The 20,366-nt window shown below is 41.1% G+C and overlaps 1 protein-coding gene across 1 annotated transcript in view; it reads right to left on the bottom strand.

The window, feature by feature from the left end:
* The window catches only part of triob (trio Rho guanine nucleotide exchange factor b), a 124,059-nt gene extending 104,938 nt beyond the window's left edge, over positions 1-19,121 (bottom strand). Inside the window, exons 1-2 of the mRNA XM_086156040.1 lie at positions 19,007-19,121; positions 9,822-9,875 (exon numbers count right to left, since the gene is read on the bottom strand). Coding sequence (XP_086012166.1) covers positions 9,822-9,875; positions 19,007-19,076 — 124 coding nt within the window. The 5' untranslated portion in view covers positions 19,077-19,121. The remainder of the gene's footprint in view (positions 1-9,821; positions 9,876-19,006) is intronic.
* Positions 19,122-20,366: the final 1,245 nt, after the last annotated feature.

Raw genomic sequence — 20,366 nt, 5'->3', positions numbered from 1 at the left:
ATTTATATAAAAAAAAAAAAAAACAAGCCAAACCTAGATGATCCACCAGCAGCAAAACAAAAATGCCATCCTTGTCCTTTTATTGGCGCACGCAGTCATTTATTAAGAACGACAAAAATATTTTAATCAGACCTTACAAGACCGCCATAATCTTCAAATTTAAAACTACATTTGAAAAAAAAATGAACAAACTCAAATAAAATACATTCGCATTTAATACTTGTTGATTACTTCCGAAAGCCACGGGGAGCCGGGTGGTTGGCGACCCCTGCCACGGCGTGCCTCTGGCCAGAAGGCGGCAAGTGATTCCCATGGCTACGATCCGTCACAAACAACTGGCTTATGCAAACAGTGTACCAGAGGACTATCTGATGGAATATCTGATTTCCATGCATGGATACACACATGCATGTGGGCACATATGTCCCTGCTGGGAGGGCGGGGGGGGGGTTACATGTTTGTCCTTTAGCGCCAGCCGACGTGAGAATTAAAACATATTTGTTCTGGAGAATTGCTTCAGAGAAAACACTGGATTGTATTTGTATGAACGTTTATTTTGCATGAAAAACAGCGCAGGTAGGGGATGCAGAGGCTCTGAACAGAATATCTATTATTTTTACGTGTCAGAAAATGCGATTCAATTAAACTTTTGGATCATGGAGAGCTTCCACAAATGACTGCATTGGTGCACAATATGAGCGTGCTAGAAACCTAAAAAGTCAATTGTCAGCGTTTTATACCAACAAAGAGAATTATTAGGGCAATCATGCAGGGGCAAATGACTGCCATTAGCATTCAACTGCTGCAGTGGGTTTGCATTTACATTTTGAAATTCATTCATTCATTATCTGTGCCATTTATCCGGCAGTCGGGGTGTCGGGGGTGCCGGAGCCTATCTCAGCTGCCATTGGACGAGAGGCGAGGTTCACCCCGGAACGCCGCGGCCACAAAAAGAAACAAGCTTTATCAAGTATCTGGTGCTTTGATTGGACAGCGTAATATCTACCATGTGGGCGGCGTTGTATGAAAATAGTTTCCCATACAAATATTACTCTTGAAAGCGGATCTCTATACATCTATGCTGTTTAATCGATAGTGATGCGGAAAAAAAAAATTTTTTTGATTGCAAAACACACAAAAATAGGGTCCAGGTGGATTTGGAAACAGCATCTCCAAAAATACTCTACAAAAAAGTTCCTCTGGTGCATGGACGTTGGTAGAATAAGGCAAAATATAATAAACTTGGTCCAAAAGCTACACAAAGATGCGGCTGGTGGCTGTTAAACAACTGAAAATCCAGGTAAAATGTGGATTTCATCGCACACTAGATGAATACAGAGCAGCCTATAAATCCCCAAAACTGTAAAGTAAATCCCACTGTTTGTTACAGAGGCCTAAAAAAGAAAAAAACTGGAGTTACCATCACCCGGTGGGTTGCTATGGGCAACGAGGAGGGGAGGCAAGCGTTTGTTTAAACTACCACTAGTGTTATAATCCAAACCTGGCTGGAAATCTGCGAAAAAATGGGTAAAAGTGAAAAATCTGCACACGCAGAGAGATAAACAAGAGCAGCACCGAAGCTAAATCAGCAAAACTAAGCGAGCTGCAACACTAATTGGCCAACAGAGGATCAACAAAAAGTAGCCAGTTAGTAATTTGGTCTAAAAGTGAGAAGAGTTTTCTTGTTGTGTCAAAGAGGAGAAAGGTAAATTTATTTCCATGGGTTCAACTTCACAACTTTAAATATTTCAATGTATTTCGACTGTAATAATCACTTATCTGTAACATGTTGTCTTTGACGGATTAGCGTAAACTTGTGATGGCTTGTCTAACACATCGTGTTCATATTAATTATGAGATAAAAACAAATATGGTTCATCTTATTCATAAAAACATGTCTCATTATCAAATAATCTTGTGCGCAAATATGAAATATTGTGACTGACTCAGTAAATGACTCATCGATTCAAGATTCAAAGCGTTTATTGTCACATGTACGGTGTAGAAATGTGTTTCCCTGTACAGTGAAATTCCTATTTTGCTGTCCGCAGTCCATTTGAATATGCGCCACTAGAAAGACTGTAAATGTTAATATAAATATATTTTATAAATATATAAATATGACTTTGTATGACTTGTAAACATTAATTATTTGTAAACGTAAATATGATAACAGATATGAATATGAACACTGTAATAGTTAGTCATTAATGACATATTTTTTTAAATAATAAATTAATACAAAATAAAATAAATAAATAATTATAATTGAAAAAAAAAATTATAATAATAAAATAAAAAATAAATGAATAAAATATTTGTAACCGTTATGAAGTAGGGATTTTTTTCCGCACAGACAAATTAATCCTTAGATCAGTTGCGTCGAGCGAGGATGTATTTTTATTTGTATGTAATTTTGAAATGTAGCGCTGCGTTTTAATACAAATTCACCAAAGCACGATCATCAGACGTTTATGATCTCTAGCGTTAAACTTAATAAAAGTATTTGTCTTTGACGACCTGGTCCTCACGTCCATGTAAACAAACTCTGCGACGAGACCAAAAACTAGCACTGTGGCGGCGCTAACAGAGACCACAAAGTAAAAAAAAAAGTTTTTTTTAAATACAATATTTATATCATATTATAAGATGTACATGGGATAAATACATATTTTTGAAACGCCAATTTAAATAAGAGTTGCGTCGTACTCACGGGGGAGGATCAGGACGGACACGTCCTCTGCTTTTCTGCTATCCTTCTCTGCACTGACGGCTCGACTGACCAATCACGAGAGCAGGTTGACGGCGAAGAGATGAAATAACCTTCCTCTTGCGGCTTCAAAAACCACGGCTTCTCTTCTTCCCCGTCGCCGCCGCTTCTCTTAACGCCATATTTATGTCACTTTCTCCATTTTACAGAAACACTCTTTCATTTACGACAGGAAAGTTTTTTTCATTTCCTCCAACTATAAGTTACTCGGGATAAAACAACACATGAATATTCCCTTGAGAAAGAAAAGAAAATTGAAGGCATCACTCATTGGCGTGGATATTACAACCCAAAACCAAACCATCCAACATCACCCGATATTCCCTTTTAGAAAATACAAATCGAAAGACACCAAAACTATTTCCATGACATAAATATATATATATATATATAAGGAGCAGCTGAGCATTCTTTATACCCCTCAAGTCAAGGAGCATCCAGCTAACACTGCAATCCCCCTCCTTCCAACCCCCATCCGTCATCGCTTGCCCCTCCCCCTCCTCCGCGCGATTGGCCGGTGAGAACGGAGAGGCTGAAAGCGATTGGATGTCGCGGCGGAACCTCGCTTTCCTATGCATCGATGCTTTCCAGGAAAGCGATGAGCGGCCGGAGGAGGGGAAGGAAGGAAGGGAGGGGTGATGAAACGGGAACGATCGGAGGAGACGAAAGAGGTAGGTGGGATTATTACGGTGAGAGAAAAGCCGCGGGTGAACGTCTCGTGAAGAATTTAGAGGAACACACTGTTTTTACTTCTGGGAATATTCAGTTTTAAGGCAGATGGAGCAGATAGTTACTGCGCGGCACGGTGGTAGATGTTTGTCTGCAGAGGACGAGCAGAAAGCTGACGTTTGTGCACGGTTTGTGTACCAGTGCGTCGGCTGGTTCTCCGCCGAAGAAAGTTTGTTGTTGTTTTTGTTTTTTTTCCCCTCGTCTGAGGCCCGATTCCTAATCATGTGATTTGATAAATCTCCCTGGTAGTCCTGCATAATATACTAACACCAGGGGGAGAAAATAAGCTCAAGTTAGATAAACTGTTCAAGGCTTAGATTATATCAGAGGGAATGGCATACGTAAAATGAAATAAAATAAAATATGGTGAAGTGTTTTTATGTTGACTATAATGTAGATTCCCATTATCATGTATACCTACTTTTTTGATGGAAACATGAAAAATAATAAAAATTAATTATTATTAAATTTTCTATCAAAAAAAACTGCTTTAATTGCAAGATTATTATAATTATTATTATCATGTTGTTGCTGTTGTTGTCATTATTCTTATTATTTTATCTGCATATTTAGATAGATTGAAGCCAAGTGAGTTGGAGGATCCAGAGAATGGGGTCAGATGGAGAAGGTTGATTTGCCGTGGAGACCCCTGAAGGGAAAAGCCCCAAGGAGATGAAGAAGAAGATCATTTATATATATATATTGCATTTTCATAGATTTTGCTACATACTGTAATTTCCAGACTATTAGGCGAACCTCGATATAAGCCGCACCGGCTAGCCGATCGCTATCTCGGGCTTCCTCCTGCGCACTAAAACCGTAAAAGTCGTCTTCTTCTGTGTTGGAGTTGAACGGCCTCAGAATTTCCTGGTCATTTCATCGGTCCGATGTGACGAGGATAAATGTTTTAGCAGCGTGAAGCTAGTTAGCCTCCCCCCCAAAAAACATCCATATATTAGCCGCAGCGCTGTTTAAGTGAAAAAAGTCGCGGCTTATTGTCCAGAATTTATGGTGATCCATCACGTTCATTTGGATTTCAACAAAAATAGCGTAAATTTGAATGTATCACATCCACACACACGGATAAACTCCATCATCCATGGACACACACACGCACACACACACACACAAACACACACACACACACTCTCCAGCTGCTCTCATGTAGCAGATCACAGGGATTCTGCCTTTCCTGATGTCCGTCCCTTTACAGAATCTGCTTATTTTGTGTGTGTGTGTGTGTGAGTGTGTGTGTGTGTGTGTGTGCGTGTGTCACTGGCTGTATTTGTGAGAAAAACCGAGACACTGACGAAGAGAGAAAATGTTCTGGCAGTGCTCCCAAATGAAACATTTAGTACTTCCAGCTGCAATGCAAATGGATTCTTTTTGAGGGTTTCATTTGTAAGAGGATGATTTTATCCATTTTGTCTTGTAATTAGAGCTGGAACAAAACAGTCAGCTCTCAATTTGCTTTGATAGACATTAAACAAATTCGACGCAGTTTCGTCTCTTATATTTTGGAAAAAGTTATTTCAGACCATTTATAACATTCAACTGTTAAAGTTAGCATCACATTGAAGATCAGTAAACCTTAGGGTCGACAACAAGTCTGTACACAATTTATAAATCTCCCACGGCTCGCTGCATTTGAAATTACCATTTAATTTAGTCAATTTAATTGGATATTCTTCAATATATATTCGTTTTTTTAATCACCTCTCCCACCTGTGTTACCGACTTGTTCCTCAAGAGGGAACACTTTAGCATTTGAGATCTGCAGCTCCGATTCTTGCGCTCTGAGATTTTCTTGCCAGCATCCAAACTTCGTGACATAAACGGTATGATAAATGTGCAGAATTCCGAACCGACCGCTATTCGTTTTGGCCGAGGCAGAAGACACATAAACTATAATTGTGTCCTCTTAAATTAAGGCTAAATAATAAGAATTTCACTCAATTATTTTTATGATTTAGCTCATGGAATTATCGCTCTACACCTTACAAACCGAGGGGTTCGAACACCATGAAACAAATTTGAAAGCGATTTCAAAAGTAATCATCCCGAAGTCAAATACATTGAAGGAACATTTCCCCAAAATGTGTCTTCTCATAACACCTGCAGCTCCAACTGCAGACCACGAAGCAATGTTTCCATTTTCTCCAAAAACGCTGAGCAGACAGTGCCTGTGGCGATGCATTTCTATGCAAGTTATACTGTAAGTGGCGGTGGTGTAATCATAGGCATGCCTGCAAATGATACGGCAGCATTTTGTCAAAGCGTGTCCTTTTTTACACGGGTGAAGTTCAGAAGAAGTTCAACAAATTTAACCCACACGTCATGGAAGGACATCACTCCATACAGTAATGTTATTGCTACATCTAAATAATAGAATTCTCTCTTGCATTTTCTGCACGGTTGCTAATTTACCGTCAGATATTTTATGCAAATCAATTTATAGCGCCTTGTTTGCGGTGAGGTTCACGGCCGTGAGGCACTGACTTTCTTTGGAATGATACTTACGATTTTAAGAACTCGAGAGTTTCTTATTCTCCGTAATCTCATTTCATCTTTTCTTTTTATAAACCTTAAACAAGTTTTTTTTTTTTTTTTTTCTGTATGAAGTCCACACGCATGGACTTCTCCGTGACTTTTACTCTGTCGTAAACATCCTCCTTGTTTTCTTTTATTTATCTTATTTATTATATCCTACATTGCTTTGAGAAGGCAAGCTGTCAAGAGCACTTGCCAACCCACATACGCCCCCTACAGGTGAGGCATGGAATTGCCTGCCTCACCTCATGACTTTTCTCCAAAGTTCATTTTCAAATCAGTGAGGTAAATTGTATCACACACTCACGCTAAAGACATTAACACATCTTGTAGAAGATGGTGGTGAATTAATAATATAATAAATCTTTTTACAAACATTCTTCAAGCGTTTGTGAGGGATTGTGTGTGCAGAGGTGAGCTCAACTGCCGCACCTTGGCTTGCATTTGATGAGGAAATGTGCAAATTCTGCAATTTGCTCTTGAGAACATTTAAAACATGACAGAAAATCAGATCAGTGGAAAAATGTTAATATTTATCTGACATTATCACCATATTTGTTTTGTTTTTTTTCATAGTGAGAAGTGAGGCACAGCCTCACCTCCCTCCCCTGACCCCACATCACTGCATAAAGCTAGATGCTAACCCCTACTGAAATGCTACGATTTGGATAACGGAAAGAAATCTAATTTCAGTTCTAACAAGACCACATCAAACAAAGCAGTGGAGTGAGGAAAAGCACAAGAAAGAGAATAGTAAATTAGAGTTTGAGAAGACACGTTTCACTCAAACTCACACAAACACACACACACACACACACACACACACACACACACACATGACCACATCCCAAAAAAATGCCAATAGAATTTGGTCTCCCCACCCTGGCCTCTGCAGGGGACTATAAAAGACAAAATCCAATAAACTCCTGAGAAAACCACTTCCTCTTCTACTGCGTTGAAAGCCGCGTGTGTGTGTGTGTCCGTGTGTGTGTGTGCAGTATGAGTGAGGGCCTGCCTGCCCACAGTGCACATGGTTAGTATTCAAAGCCCAGTTCTACAGGAACCACATAGTGAACTCAATACGAGCAGAGTTAAGATACTCATTTTAAGAGAGCAGAGGAGAGTCCACTGCTCGCTAGGATATTAATAAGAATGATTATCATCTTGAAATTGATGAAGAGGATATTAGGATCAGTAACGGCGCATCCCATTTGATGTTTTTCCAATTAGACGAAAAATCCAAAACACGTTCCATCTTCCGATTACTTTTCTCATTCATTACGTGCACACACAGCCGATTATTTTTGTACAACGTGCCTTCCCTAGATTGCCATTAAAAGGACCACATCATCAGCATTGTGTCTGCCGCGCCGTTACTTGGATCTACAAAGCAAAATATGATTAATGTTGCGAGAGATCAGAATCATCCTGATTAAACAGGCGTGTTGGCTACTGTGGCAGATTATCTTCCAGCAAGAGCCAAAAGCATATCTGGGGAAAAGTCCCAGTATTTGCTGTGAGGACGCTTAGTCTGTAAATCCAATGCACGCCGATAGCGTTCTAGGGGAACTTGTTTTTTTTGATCCCCCACATAGCGGGGTGCTTTTTCACATTTATGATCTACATTCACAGTATAAAACATGCACGGCGCTCCGATGGCCGGATTTATAAACTCTGACGTTCTCAATGCCGCATCCGTTGTTACGTATAAATCGGATCACGATCGCCATTGAATAAAGTCTGTTGATGAATGTTGTTCAAAATGGCTGCGAAGACTGTGCGGTAAATCCAAACGTACAGTAGCCGACACACATATATGCATACGGATGCAGATCTTTTTTCTGACTAAGGTTTGGGGTAATAAAAATGGCAATTAAAAAGAGAATTACATAAAAGAACTCACGCAATGTCATGACCTTAAATCCAGCGACTAATGATTTTTCACTCATATTCGGATTAAGAGACGCCATCTATTTTTTGGTAGCATGCCTGGGTGCAGGAGTTGGCTGGCAGGTCACCATTATTTCTTATTACCCCTTCGAATTCTGGCAGTAAGGATAAAGTTATGCTGTCAACTTAAAAAAAAAAAACATGCTTGTAAAATGTGACCCAAATGGAAAACATCAGGTCAAAGCCGTAACGACGTCACTGCAGTAAAAGCACGACTAGCGAACACAGAACGGCTGCAGGAGATCATCAGCTTGAAAAATAACAATAAAAATACACATATATACCAGCAGGTCCGTCCATTTGTCATTCTCAACAAAGAGGGAGGGATATATGAATATGCATATAAACTATACATAGTTATCTGACGCTTTATTATCACTCAGTGCAAATGCACACGAGGCTCCAAAAGTTTACATTTACATTTACAATGCATTTCCAAACCGGGCTTATACTACTTTTAAATAATCCACACCAGTGAAGTTTTAGTGCCATTTAAAACAAAAAAACTTGTGTTTTCAGTTTCTTAGGTATTAAAGAGATGTCAACCGACAAGCTCGCTGATGCAAAACGAGGAGCATCTGACTAATCTGAGTCCACTGACCGGCGCTCTGGCCTGATGCAATATTTTCCTGAAACTGGGTTTGATAGATTTTGTTCGTAACGTTCCAGCTCACTCCGGACCTACACTCGACACTTGCTCATGAAAAATAACTCAATTAATGAAATAGCGTGTCCTTCGCTTTCCTTCACTGTCATTCACCTCTGGTCGCAGACTTCGCTGCCCCGCTTGCAAAACCCTGAGCAGAAGGACAACCTTCGTCCCAAAAGCCGTCCAACTCTTAAATTCCCAGCGACCCTGCAAACCCCTCATCACCATCCCAGCCCCCCCGTGCCTAATGTAACGCCACTCATGATGTATTTATTATATAAAATTAATTCAGCACCATTTCTGTACAGTATTTTTTTTCAATATTATTATTATTATTATTATTATTATTATTACAAGTTTTTAATTATAAATCTAAAATAATTAAATATATTACTTTTTAACAATGATAATATATTATGGTATTATTATTATTATTATTATTATTAGTAGTAGTAGTAGTAGTAGTAGTAGTAGTAATAGTAGCAATGATAATAATAATAATAATAATAATAATATTTTTTTCTTTTAGAAATACTATTTTATTATTTCATTTTATTTATATTTCATTTGTATTATTTTTATTTATTTAACAGCTTTTTATTGTTATTGTATTTCTTATTCTCCCTCCTTCCACCTATTATCTATTATTGTTATGTTTTTGCTTGAAACTCTGGCACAACAATTTCCTTCGGGATAAATAAAGTTGTTCTCATCTCATTTATATTATTATCATTATTATTTTACATGCTTTTTTACAATTATATTATTTAATGCTTCTACCCAACGTGCCTCACAATTGCCCCTCAGGGACAAATAAAGTTTTTTTTTTTATTTTTATTCTGATTCTGATTCTTCACGTAAAGAGTGGCGCAACAACTTTGACCTGCATTAGAATGGCAATGCAAGAAGTCCCTCCTGGCGAGATCAGTAAACACAAATGTGTTCTATTTAACACGGAGGAAACGACAGAAAATATCAACAATGACACAAGAGCTGTGCTGCGCTTTACGCCGCCCTGTGCTTTCCACCGCCGCCGTAAAGTAGTGCCGTCTATCAGACCTTTTGGCAGACGGGGCGCTAATTCTGATATTCAACAACCGAAGTTTACTGAAAAGGCTTTTGTGGGTCGACGTCACCCGAGGAAATTCTCCGCGTGACGACCGCGAGGCCTACCTGAGGTTTGACCGGGGCCATCCAGTTTGGTTTCACATTTGGGAAGTGAGAAATCTAAAAAATGCAGAGACAGACAGATTAAACGTTAGAGTGCATTTAAAAACACTATTCTCTGACCCACTTGGGCAAAACTTTACTTTCAAACGTTGAAACGCCGTGAGTCGGAACACAGGATTAGATGAGAAAGTTTGATAAACCACAATGGAGCCGGGATGAAAAGGGTACAATAAATATTAAGCGGGGAAAAAAAAAAAAGCAGCGGTTAAGCAGCCGTTTGAAGAGGGGTCGTAGTTACCGAGCGGTTGGTGACGCAATTCTTGAACTATGATTATGTAGTCGACTTGCAAATGTAACATTTGAATCGTTCTCGTATTTTGAGGTATTGTTTTCCAAATCCCATTAAAAATAAATTACAATCCCGCCATTTTTTATTTCGATTTATCAGCAGCAGCGGCAGACCGATGAAAGATTAAGAGCTGGTATCGGATCGTAAACGAAGGATCGGTGGAAAGCCGGAGGAATAATCTTCATGCAGAAACCAATTCTTTTTTATATTCAATCAGAAAAAAAGCCTGTATGCCTTTATGGCCTTTTTTTTTTTTAAAGTTTGAGATTAAACCAGCGATGCATCATCCACCACATTAAACTGCTTTCACTGAAAAATTTACAATCAAATGTCAAACCGGTGAAAATCCACGACAAATAACGAACGACGAATATCGGACGGAATCCGATGAGAGCATGATATTTGGACAAACCCAAATAAAGGGACGGGGGAAAGGCAAGGATTGACAAAACGACAAGGATTTATTTCTATGCAAGATGGGAATTAGGTGGCAGCCTTGCTTTCAGCGGTGACGACGTTTTTTTTTTTTTTGTTTTTTTTTTTTGCTACATCCAAATAGTAAAATCAGCAGTGCTGAATGTAACTGTCGGAGGTTTAACAGCGTGCAAATCTATAAGCCAATGCGGGGATGTTAATTTTGATCCTCAACCTATTTTATCCGATGCCAGAGAGGCCAAAGCAGCAGTTTAGCCCGGCTAAGCCAGGAGAGCACTGGGCTGGCACCGTTCACACGACAGGGATGAAATCCCGCAGACCTCCGAGCAGGAACCCGTGTCAAAGCCTCGGAGTTTGTACAAGATAGTTGCCGGGCTAAGCTACGTTTAGCTGTTGACTGGATAAAAGACGCGAGCGTGTTTGTGTTTGTCCAGACCAGGTTCCAGGCACGCTTTGATCGGGTTTTCTTGCGGGGGGGGGAGGAGAGAGAGATAATCACCTAACTTCACGAAGTAGCATACATATGGCCTCCTGCATTGCGTGCACTGTGCAGGGATCCATTCGTCCGGTCTCTAGAACGCTTATCCTGCGCTCAGGGTTAGAGAAGGGATGCTGGAGCCGCTCCCAGCTGTCATTGTTAACCGTGGATCGCAGCATGAAAAGACAAACTACCGATCAAGTCATAAAGAGACATACATTCACCCGTCTGGGCGGTTTGAGGTCTTCAATGAACCTGCGTGTTTTTGGACTCCGTATAAAAAGGCAGAATCGAAACCGGTGACCTTCTTGCGGCGAAGCAAAGGCGTTAACCGCAAATATCATGGAAATCACTTAACAAATAAACAAGTCAGACTTTATCTGAATAAACAATTCAACCAAATAACGCATCTGTTTAGGCGAGGAGAAAATTTAATGTGGCCCATTCATAAAACAAATTTTTGCATGAAAAAGACGCAGAGAATTACACTTGACACACTGTCAATTTCTTTAAAAAGAAAGCTGTGACACAGCTTTGAACGGCTTTGTGTGCTTTTTGCCTCGGGAACTCGGCAGGGGGCCTGGCCTTGTGAGTCGCTGACTGCTGTTTTTGAGTGCTATTCTTGCGCTTAAAGAAAAAAAAGAGAGAAAAAAATAGCTATAGCAATGAGCACTGTGGGAAATTCTGTAACTTCATATACCAGATATCTACGTTTCAAGCTTTAAAGTGAATGAAAACGGTAGTAGTGACAATGAAGATAAAATCAACAACTACAAGCTACGATTTGGTAAACTGAAATATTAGTTATCCTTAACACAATTAGCACCGCTTTAACCCTCATATTATGTTAAGGGTCAATTTGACCCATTGGGTCAATGGGTGAAATGGGTCAAATTGACCCTTAACATAATATGAGGGTTAAAATTCGCCATCCTAAAAATCCCAAAACATCAGTTTATGCTTGAATTCAATCGCCGCTCTTCCCTTTCTCGGTGAAAAACCATGGCGTCGTATTAGCGGATGATCATCGGCGTATACGACCGTCGGGTGCAGCGGCGACGCATGAGGTCATTATGGAAGGCTGTGTGGGAGATGATTGGAGAAGCAATGAAAAGGAATGGGGGATAAAAAAAGGGTGTGTGTGTGCACAGTTGACTGATAGAGGTTTCTTTCTTATCAGATGGGGGATTCGCAGGAGACGTGCAGTCCAGCCCACAACCTATTTTTATGACCCCCAAACCCCCTTTACCTCCATCGCTCATACATTGACTCTATCTTTCCATCCCCCTCTTCCTTACTTCCACGGCCCAAGGCGATGTGGGTGGGATGCAGTGATTTATCCCTCCTTGCGAGGATGTTTGTGCGTTAGCCAAGCCGTCCAACCGGCTACCCGTCGCATCTCACAGTTTACCAACCTTTCTTTGCAATTTTGCATTGTTTTAATGTGTCACGCTAACCTCCCTTCCCATCGGTCTCATTGATCTTGCCGTTGCAATTAAAATAAACGACGATCGCATGAAATCCAGTCAACTGTAGAATTTGCAAAAAAAATCCGGTGAGATCAGACCAAAAGGGGTGAAATCGGGACTCCGCTTTTTTTTTTTTTTTTTTTTTTAATCGTCGCCGAGCAGAGGGAGGATTAGCCTCGGTCTGTTCCAATTGACCCCATGTTGATGGACATCCATGGCATTTAAAACTGATCAATAATTTGGTGAAACAATGGCATTTTACATTCCCATAAAGCATACAGTATTACTACCCTGAAAAGGTCAAGAGTCTCTGATGAGATGGATCAGCAACGTCTGGCTGCTAAAGGAGGCGCTTGCCCACAAGAACTACCTCTGCCGTTGTCTTCTCCGCAAAGTCTTTAATAAGCATCATATCTGATTCTGGATGCGAGAATAAAAATGCAAACGACCAAGAAAGGAACTGCCGTTTTGTTTTTTTTTTGTTTTTCTAACCACACTGTGCTCTATTTTGTATTTCTGTTTCGAATAAGGAGCTTATCCTCCTCTCGCCTACAAGACCGCATCACTCAGATCTGATCTGCTTTTTGGCACAATCGCTTTGACTTAAAAAAAAAAAGAGTGGATGGTACTGCCAATCCGTATTATGTGGTTGATCGGGATATTTGGATTGGATATTTGACACCTAGACTAATTCATGTCAAAAGCAAGAACATATTTGTAAAATTGAAAGAGGGCGAGCTTTGTTTAGATAGAAATGTATTTCATGGTGGCCTCGGCCGCTCTTATTTTGAAGGTAGATGACTAAGCCTCTTGGCAATGGCGTACGTCTTAGTTTTAGATCGACTATTTTTGTTTCAAATGGCTTTGCACACACACATACAAACACACACACACTGTGTGCATATGCGTGAAGTTTGTTAAATGTTTCAAATTGCAAAAAAATTCTACAGAACCCAAGTGCCATTGACGAGACCGATTACGTCCGGCTCGTAGATATAAAACGCCTCGACACGAGAGACGATATTCACTTTGAGCCGAATGAAAACAGCTCGAATTAGAACGTCAGGGATAAAAATAAACCCTTCCTATACAAGCCTCTTTCTTCATAGTTTACGATATGAGAGAGCCAACTGTGCACGTAGGTCCGGGAGATTTTGCAGCGCAGGCGATGCCGCTCGGCGCTTTTAGTTTTTTTAACTCTGACCAACTGCCAATTAGGGCTGCTCCTTGATGTCACCGGAAGATTCGAGCCTGGTGGACGGCAGAGAAACCTACATTTTACAGGGTGTGCTCCACCCAAAACTCCGCTCTATAATTTGATGAACTTGTTTGTCCCTTCCCGTCATGTCATGTCCTCAGTTTTGCAATCTTGCTTTCTTTGATTTTAACGATAAATATTCCGTTTTCATCGGAAAACAACAGGCCACCGCTCGGGGAATGACGTTCATTCGGTGCAAAGTTAGTTGAGTTGTTAAAGAACCACTCATTGCTTCCCCACAAAGCTCGAACAGGTAATATGTATGATTCTGCCAATAAATTATTCTCTTGGTGAAAAATGCACAGTCCCACGCTAAACCATTAACTTGTTTGCAACATCGTACGCAACGAGCGGAAAAAGAATTAGTGCTTTATTAGATTGTATCGAAAACCTCCGTGTATCAAGACTCCGCGGGTGTTATGACAGAAGAGCATTGTCTTTTAGGAGAGCAGAGAGGGGAGATGCAGCTGCAGTTGCTGCAACAGTTTTTTAATCTTATTTCACCGATGCATCCGGTTTCTTTTATGACAATTGGATTTTACAGTGCAGTTCGGTACAATAATGCTATTGTATGCGCTCGGTAACTTCATTATACGTCACTCAAGAGGCTGTTTATGAACTGATACCTTGAAAAAAAAAAAAGCGGTCCGTCGTGCAAATGTTATTTTTGGTTTCGCGCAGAGACTCCTTCCATATGGCTTTAATAGATTTGACAGGGGCGCATTTAAGGATCTTACATGCCGCTCCATTCGGCTGATGGTAAACGAGTTACGGCACATCGTGGACACAAAGATTCTCCTGCACAAACTTATGGGACTCTGTCATCAACTTAAATGTGGTAGTTGTTATTGTCTGAGTGCATTTTTGGCCACAATGTCAGTCCACTGACATGAGGAAAATGCCTGTATCGTTTGTGCATATACTGTATATATATATGTGTGTGTGTGTGTGTGTGTGTGTATACTGTATATGCACATATGTATATTTGCATATATGTGTGTGTATATATATATGTATGTGTATATATATACACATATGAATATATGCACATCTATGTATGTGTGAATATATAAATACACACATATGTGGACATGCATATACTGAATATGTATATATATATGCACACGTATATAAGCATAAATATGTGTGTTTGTAAATCTATACATATATATGCACATATGTAGAAATGCATATATATGTATGTATATATATACATATATGTATATATGCAGATCTATGTATGTGTGAGTGTATATATGCACATATGTATGTATGCATATATATATGTGTGTGTGTGTGTGTGTGTGTATATGCACATATGTATTTATGTATATATGATGTGTGTGTGTATATATATATATATATATATATATATACATATACATATATATGCATGTGTGTGTGTGTGTGTGTGTGTGTTTATATATGCAAATATGTATACACCCATGGTTGTAGAGTACACTATTGGACATCATTCGATCATGGATTCATTTTGCTGACGCAAGACCAGATCTTTTAGAAATACACACCGTTAAATCCATTAAAATTCTCGGTAAAGATCGTCGGCACAAACGCAGCATCTGGGTTCTGATAAATTGATAAAACTATGACTAAATAGCGTTATCGGTGCGTTAAATGGTTTCTGGGGCAAAGGCGTGAGCGGGAGAACAGCACATGACCGGGTAGAAAGAACTTCAGCGCTTTTCTTGAAATTATTTCATAGATAGAATATACTTTTTTTTTTTTTTTTCCACCACTTACAACAATCTCAGCACTGGACTTTAAGAAATGGCATGAGCAACCTGGGAAAGTGACTCAGCGGCTAAACTGCGATACAAGGAGAATGTGTGGGACTCAAGAGATAGATCTCCATCTGCTCGCAGAAAATATTCTGATGGAGAGGAACATCGAGTATTTTCAAGGGCTCATGGTGGAATTACACATGGCAGGAGAGCAAATTAAAACTCGTCTCGAGATAATAATTGTAAAAGGACTTTTTAAATGGCGGGAGATACATTTGCGATCGTTTCTTAGAAATTTAGTCCGCCGGCATTTTCGTTTACTCTCATGCTATTTGCCAAGAAATATTAAAAAAACGGCGCACGTCGAAAGATCGGTCACTTTGCATCGAATCGTTTCGCCAAAAAGACGAAGAAGAAGAAGAAGAAGAAGAAGGAAAAAAAAAAAAAAAACATTCACGTCTCAGTATGTGCTCAGTAGCGGGGGAAGGGACACGAATGGGAACCGGCCTGAAATAAAAAAAAAAAAACACCAAACACTTACACAAATCAGAGCCTCAGGAATAAAGTGCATCGGATCAAGCAGGATGAGCAGCTGTGTGCCAAGATTTCTACATGCAACAAGCTGGCAGCAATTAGAGAGTCTGCCGGGGAAGCTATGAGGAGCGGGATGGCCATTACGGGCCCATTGCTCTTGCAGAGGGAGACGGCGAATGCATATGAATGAAGGAATTAATGACACAATGCTTAAACAGATTGATTTAACATATGTGGATTTGATACTGATAGTATGCAATTCGTCAGACGGACTCAATAATCCTATAGTTATGCTACTTAAGGTAGAGGCGTGATATGAAGGGATGTAATGATTACCCAACCAAAAATGTTGAATTAAACGAATGAACGGACGGCTGATTGCGGGGAGGCGACGTCGCCGGGCACTGAAGTGTGATGGAAAGAATGAGAAACCGAAGGCGGAAAGCGGCGATACGTGAGCGTACGATGGCAAAGAAATAGCAACCCAACTCAATCCATATGGAGCGCATCTTTAATCAAAATCAAGTATTTTAAAATCAAAAGTGCAAGCGATCGCTAGGCGGGATGTCACAATGGGTGAATTCCGGCGGCATTTGAATATTATTGTAAAACTCGTATCAACACGTCATAAATATATTGACCCGTACTTCATGTGAGCAAGAACATCATCGTGACATCTGATAAAACTCCATTTAGCACCAAATATATGTTTGATTTATGAGAAACGTCACATCAGAAAGACTCCCAGATGGATAAACGTTAAAGTTCGAAACGAAAACGATACCGACAGCTAAATGTTGGACCTTAATGACTGACGGCTGTACCGTATTTCGCGCACGGCAAAGCGTACGGTATAGAAAGCGAAACAAAACAGTCAGTTTAGTTTAACCCAAACCCACCCATTCAATAACCCACTCTTCAATTTTGCCCTCGAACTGTGTCCGTCCCATTCCCTCGGAAACCACTTGGTTTACTTTACTTAGAGTAGTTCATTAGAAGTATGAGGTTCGAAGAATATTTGTATTCCAGCACTACATAACATTTTCTGACATTACGACCCATATTCAACTGAGCACCGACTTTTACACGACGTCCGCGTGTCGGGTGGGAACGGTTCGACAATCAATCGAGCGAAGCGGCTTCGTCGCTTACAGAAGTTGCACAAAAATTCTGACAAAACAAGAATGCATACATAAGGCGCACCTGATTATAAGGCGCACCTGATTATAAGGCGCACGGCTGATTTTTGAGAAAATTTAAGGATTTTAAGTGCGCCTTATAGTGTGAAAAATACTGTATACAAAGGTGTAAAACATGGACTTACCCTGTATAAATTAAAACATTTGTCATGTTTTTTGTGGACGTAAATATCATCCGGCTGACATACCGGTCGGGACATCAGCAGAGACGTTCAATAAATGAACATACCAAATGTTTTCTGTTTATTCATTGATATTTACGTTTTACTGTAACGCCAAGCGCCATTCTCTCTCGTTTCTTCACAAACGCATCTCTGAAAAGTTTCCCCGAGCCGTAGCCTATTTCTGTCGCCATTATAAATACTGTATGAGCCGCGTTCGCAGCTATATAAACATCCGAGCGGTCCAACTTCACGATCGGCCAACTTTCCTAGCCCGATAAAACGCGACTGCAGGAGAATCCATTGACAGGCATCCAACCGACCGTAAGAGAAACCGTGAATAGAAATCCATTTTGACAACATTCCCGGCTATCGCAGCGGCAGGGGCAACTTCTAGGAGAGCGTGCTAAAGAGTATTTACTTCACAGGGTGAGGAGATATGCATGTTGTGAGGGTATGAGTGTGTGTGTGTGTGTGTGTGTGTGTGAGGTTGCTGCACGTGTGGAGATGGTGAGCAAGCAGACCCTTTGGCACCAGGTGTCAGTGAGAGAAACAGCTGAGATGGAGATGGGAGGAGGGGGGCGGACAGCTGCTTCTCCTGGTGGGGGATCGGTGGCGGATCCCCCTGTAAATGGTGCCAATTTTACCAACAGTGGCCTGATGATCCACCTCAGAAAAATATTAAAAAATATATCTTCCAATTTCCTGAAGATCATGTTCATGTGCAAAAAATGTGCATTTTTAGCCCATCTCATATGTGGAGTCCAGATAATCTGTCCAGGAAATACCATGAAGTCGCAGCGGTTGTTTGCAAGAAGTTTCCCCAGAAGAAGCACCGTGACGACACAACTGTGACGTCACCCCCCCCCCAGGACCCACGCAACGTGTTTACGTTACGATGCGGTGTTAAAAGGGAAGGCTGGCCCATCCTCATTTGTTATGATGATGCCATCACACCCAGATAAGCTGCGGTGCATGGAGCGCACACCGGTACCCCCCCCCCCCCCACACACACACACACACACGCACACACACGCATCACATTTAAAAAAAAAAAAAAAAAAAAACGCTGTGAACAACACAATGCAATGGTGCCCCCTGCAAAGCACACACCCGTGGGGTGGGGGGGGGGGGACCTTCCACGCCTCGTAGCCAAACCTGAAATGAGGTCACAGCTGATGTGTGTGTGCGTGTGTGTGTGTGTTTGTGTGTGTGTGTGTATGTGTATGTGTTTCGGGATGTTACCCACAGGGATGAAGGGGGTCTGCAGGCTCGGGTGGGGTGGGCTGCATGCTCATCATGCATCACTCAGATGCACACTCCACGCAGAAGTAGATTTCACCCGTGGAACCCCGTGTGTGTGTTTGCGTGTGTGTGTGTGTGTGTATCCCACCGCCACCGCCACTCACCTTTGTCAACAATGAGCCGCCCCCCACCTCCACACACACACACACACACACACACACACACACACACACACACACACACACACACACACACACACACACACACCTCCAGACTCGCCCCTTTTTTTTTCCTCCCGTTTCCCTCCCACCGACTTACCGGATTTGAAAAACGCCGCTACGTCCGCCGCGTCCTTCGCCGCCTCGTCGAGCCCGTCTCCTGCGCTCATGGCTCCGCTCGCCCGGGCCGGAAGGAAGCGGCGACGGAAATCCTCCTCCTCTTCCTTCCCCCCCACCCTTCCACCCCCCACCCCACCCCCCCCCCCAAAAAAAAAACGGATTAATGTATATCTATTTTTTAAAATTATTTTCCTCTATCTTAGCGGCGAGAGCGAATCCCGGTGTCTTTCATTGAAGCGGATCCGCTCATGGAAATCTGCGCTCCCGTCATTAAGCTGGAGACCTCCTCCTCCATTTTGACCGAGAAAGGAGGAGGGGAAGGTGGGAGGAGGAGGAAAGAGAGAGAGAGAGAGAGAGAGAGAGAGAGAGAGCGAGAAATGAGGGATCCTGGCGACCGGGCGGCGGCGCTCCGGAGTTTGGACGCGAGTGGGGAGGATGGAGGGAGGGAGGTGGTGATGGTGGGAGAGGGAGGATTGGAAGGGTGGGATATCCTGGGATTCCTTTTCCTGGGAAGAGGAAGAGCTACATTTAAAAAAAATATTTTTTTGTTATTTATTTTTCCTTTGCTTTATTTATTTTTTTTTTTAGTGTGCGCCACAGCTGCTGCAGTGGTGGTGCGGGGCACTGGATTCAAAAGTATTATTTATTTTTCATTGTGTTTTTTTTTTTTTAGTGTGCGCCACATCTGCGATGCTAATGCGGGACCCTATATTAAAAATATTATATATTTTTCATGGTGTAAATTATTTCTTTTACATTTTTTTTTCTTTTTATAGTGTGCGTTACACCCACGGTGCTGATGCGGGGCACTGTATTTGAAAAATATGTTTTTTATTATTTATTTTTCATGGTGTTATTTATTTCTTTTTCTTTTTTTCTTTTTATAGTGTGCGTTACACCCAGGGTGTAACACGGTGTATTTTTTTATTTTTTTATTTTTCATAGTTTTCTTTTTTTTCTCTTTTTTTTCAGTGTGCGCCACAGCTGCTGGGCACTACGTTGTTTTTTCCGTTGTTTTATTATATATCCTTCATTTATATATATTTTTTTCCCAGTGTGCGCCACAGCTACGGGTCACTAAATTAAAAAAAAAAATCATTGTTTTATTATTTTTTTTTTCATTTTTTTTCAATCATTTTTTGAGTGTGCGCCACAGCTGCGGTGCTGATGCGGGGCGCTGCGTGGGGAGGGGTCGATGAGCCGTGGGCTTCGCCCTCTTGCTTCCCTATTCCCACGATTCGTCTGATCGTGCACGTCTGGGCGTGATCGTCACCGAATTCGTCCCCCCAGTCGAGATCAGTGGGAATTAAATCTTGTTTTTTTTTTTTTCAATTGTAAAA

The sequence above is a fragment of the Fistularia commersonii genome, chromosome 11 (genome assembly GCF_037954325.1).
Source record: "Fistularia commersonii isolate RoL2024-O1a breed Wild chromosome 11, RoL_Fcom_v1.0, whole genome shotgun sequence".
Lineage (NCBI taxonomy): Eukaryota > Metazoa > Chordata > Actinopteri > Syngnathiformes > Fistulariidae > Fistularia > Fistularia commersonii.
The sequence above is the reverse complement of the archived record's forward strand: the minus strand, read 5'-3'. Positions and strand labels throughout refer to the sequence as shown.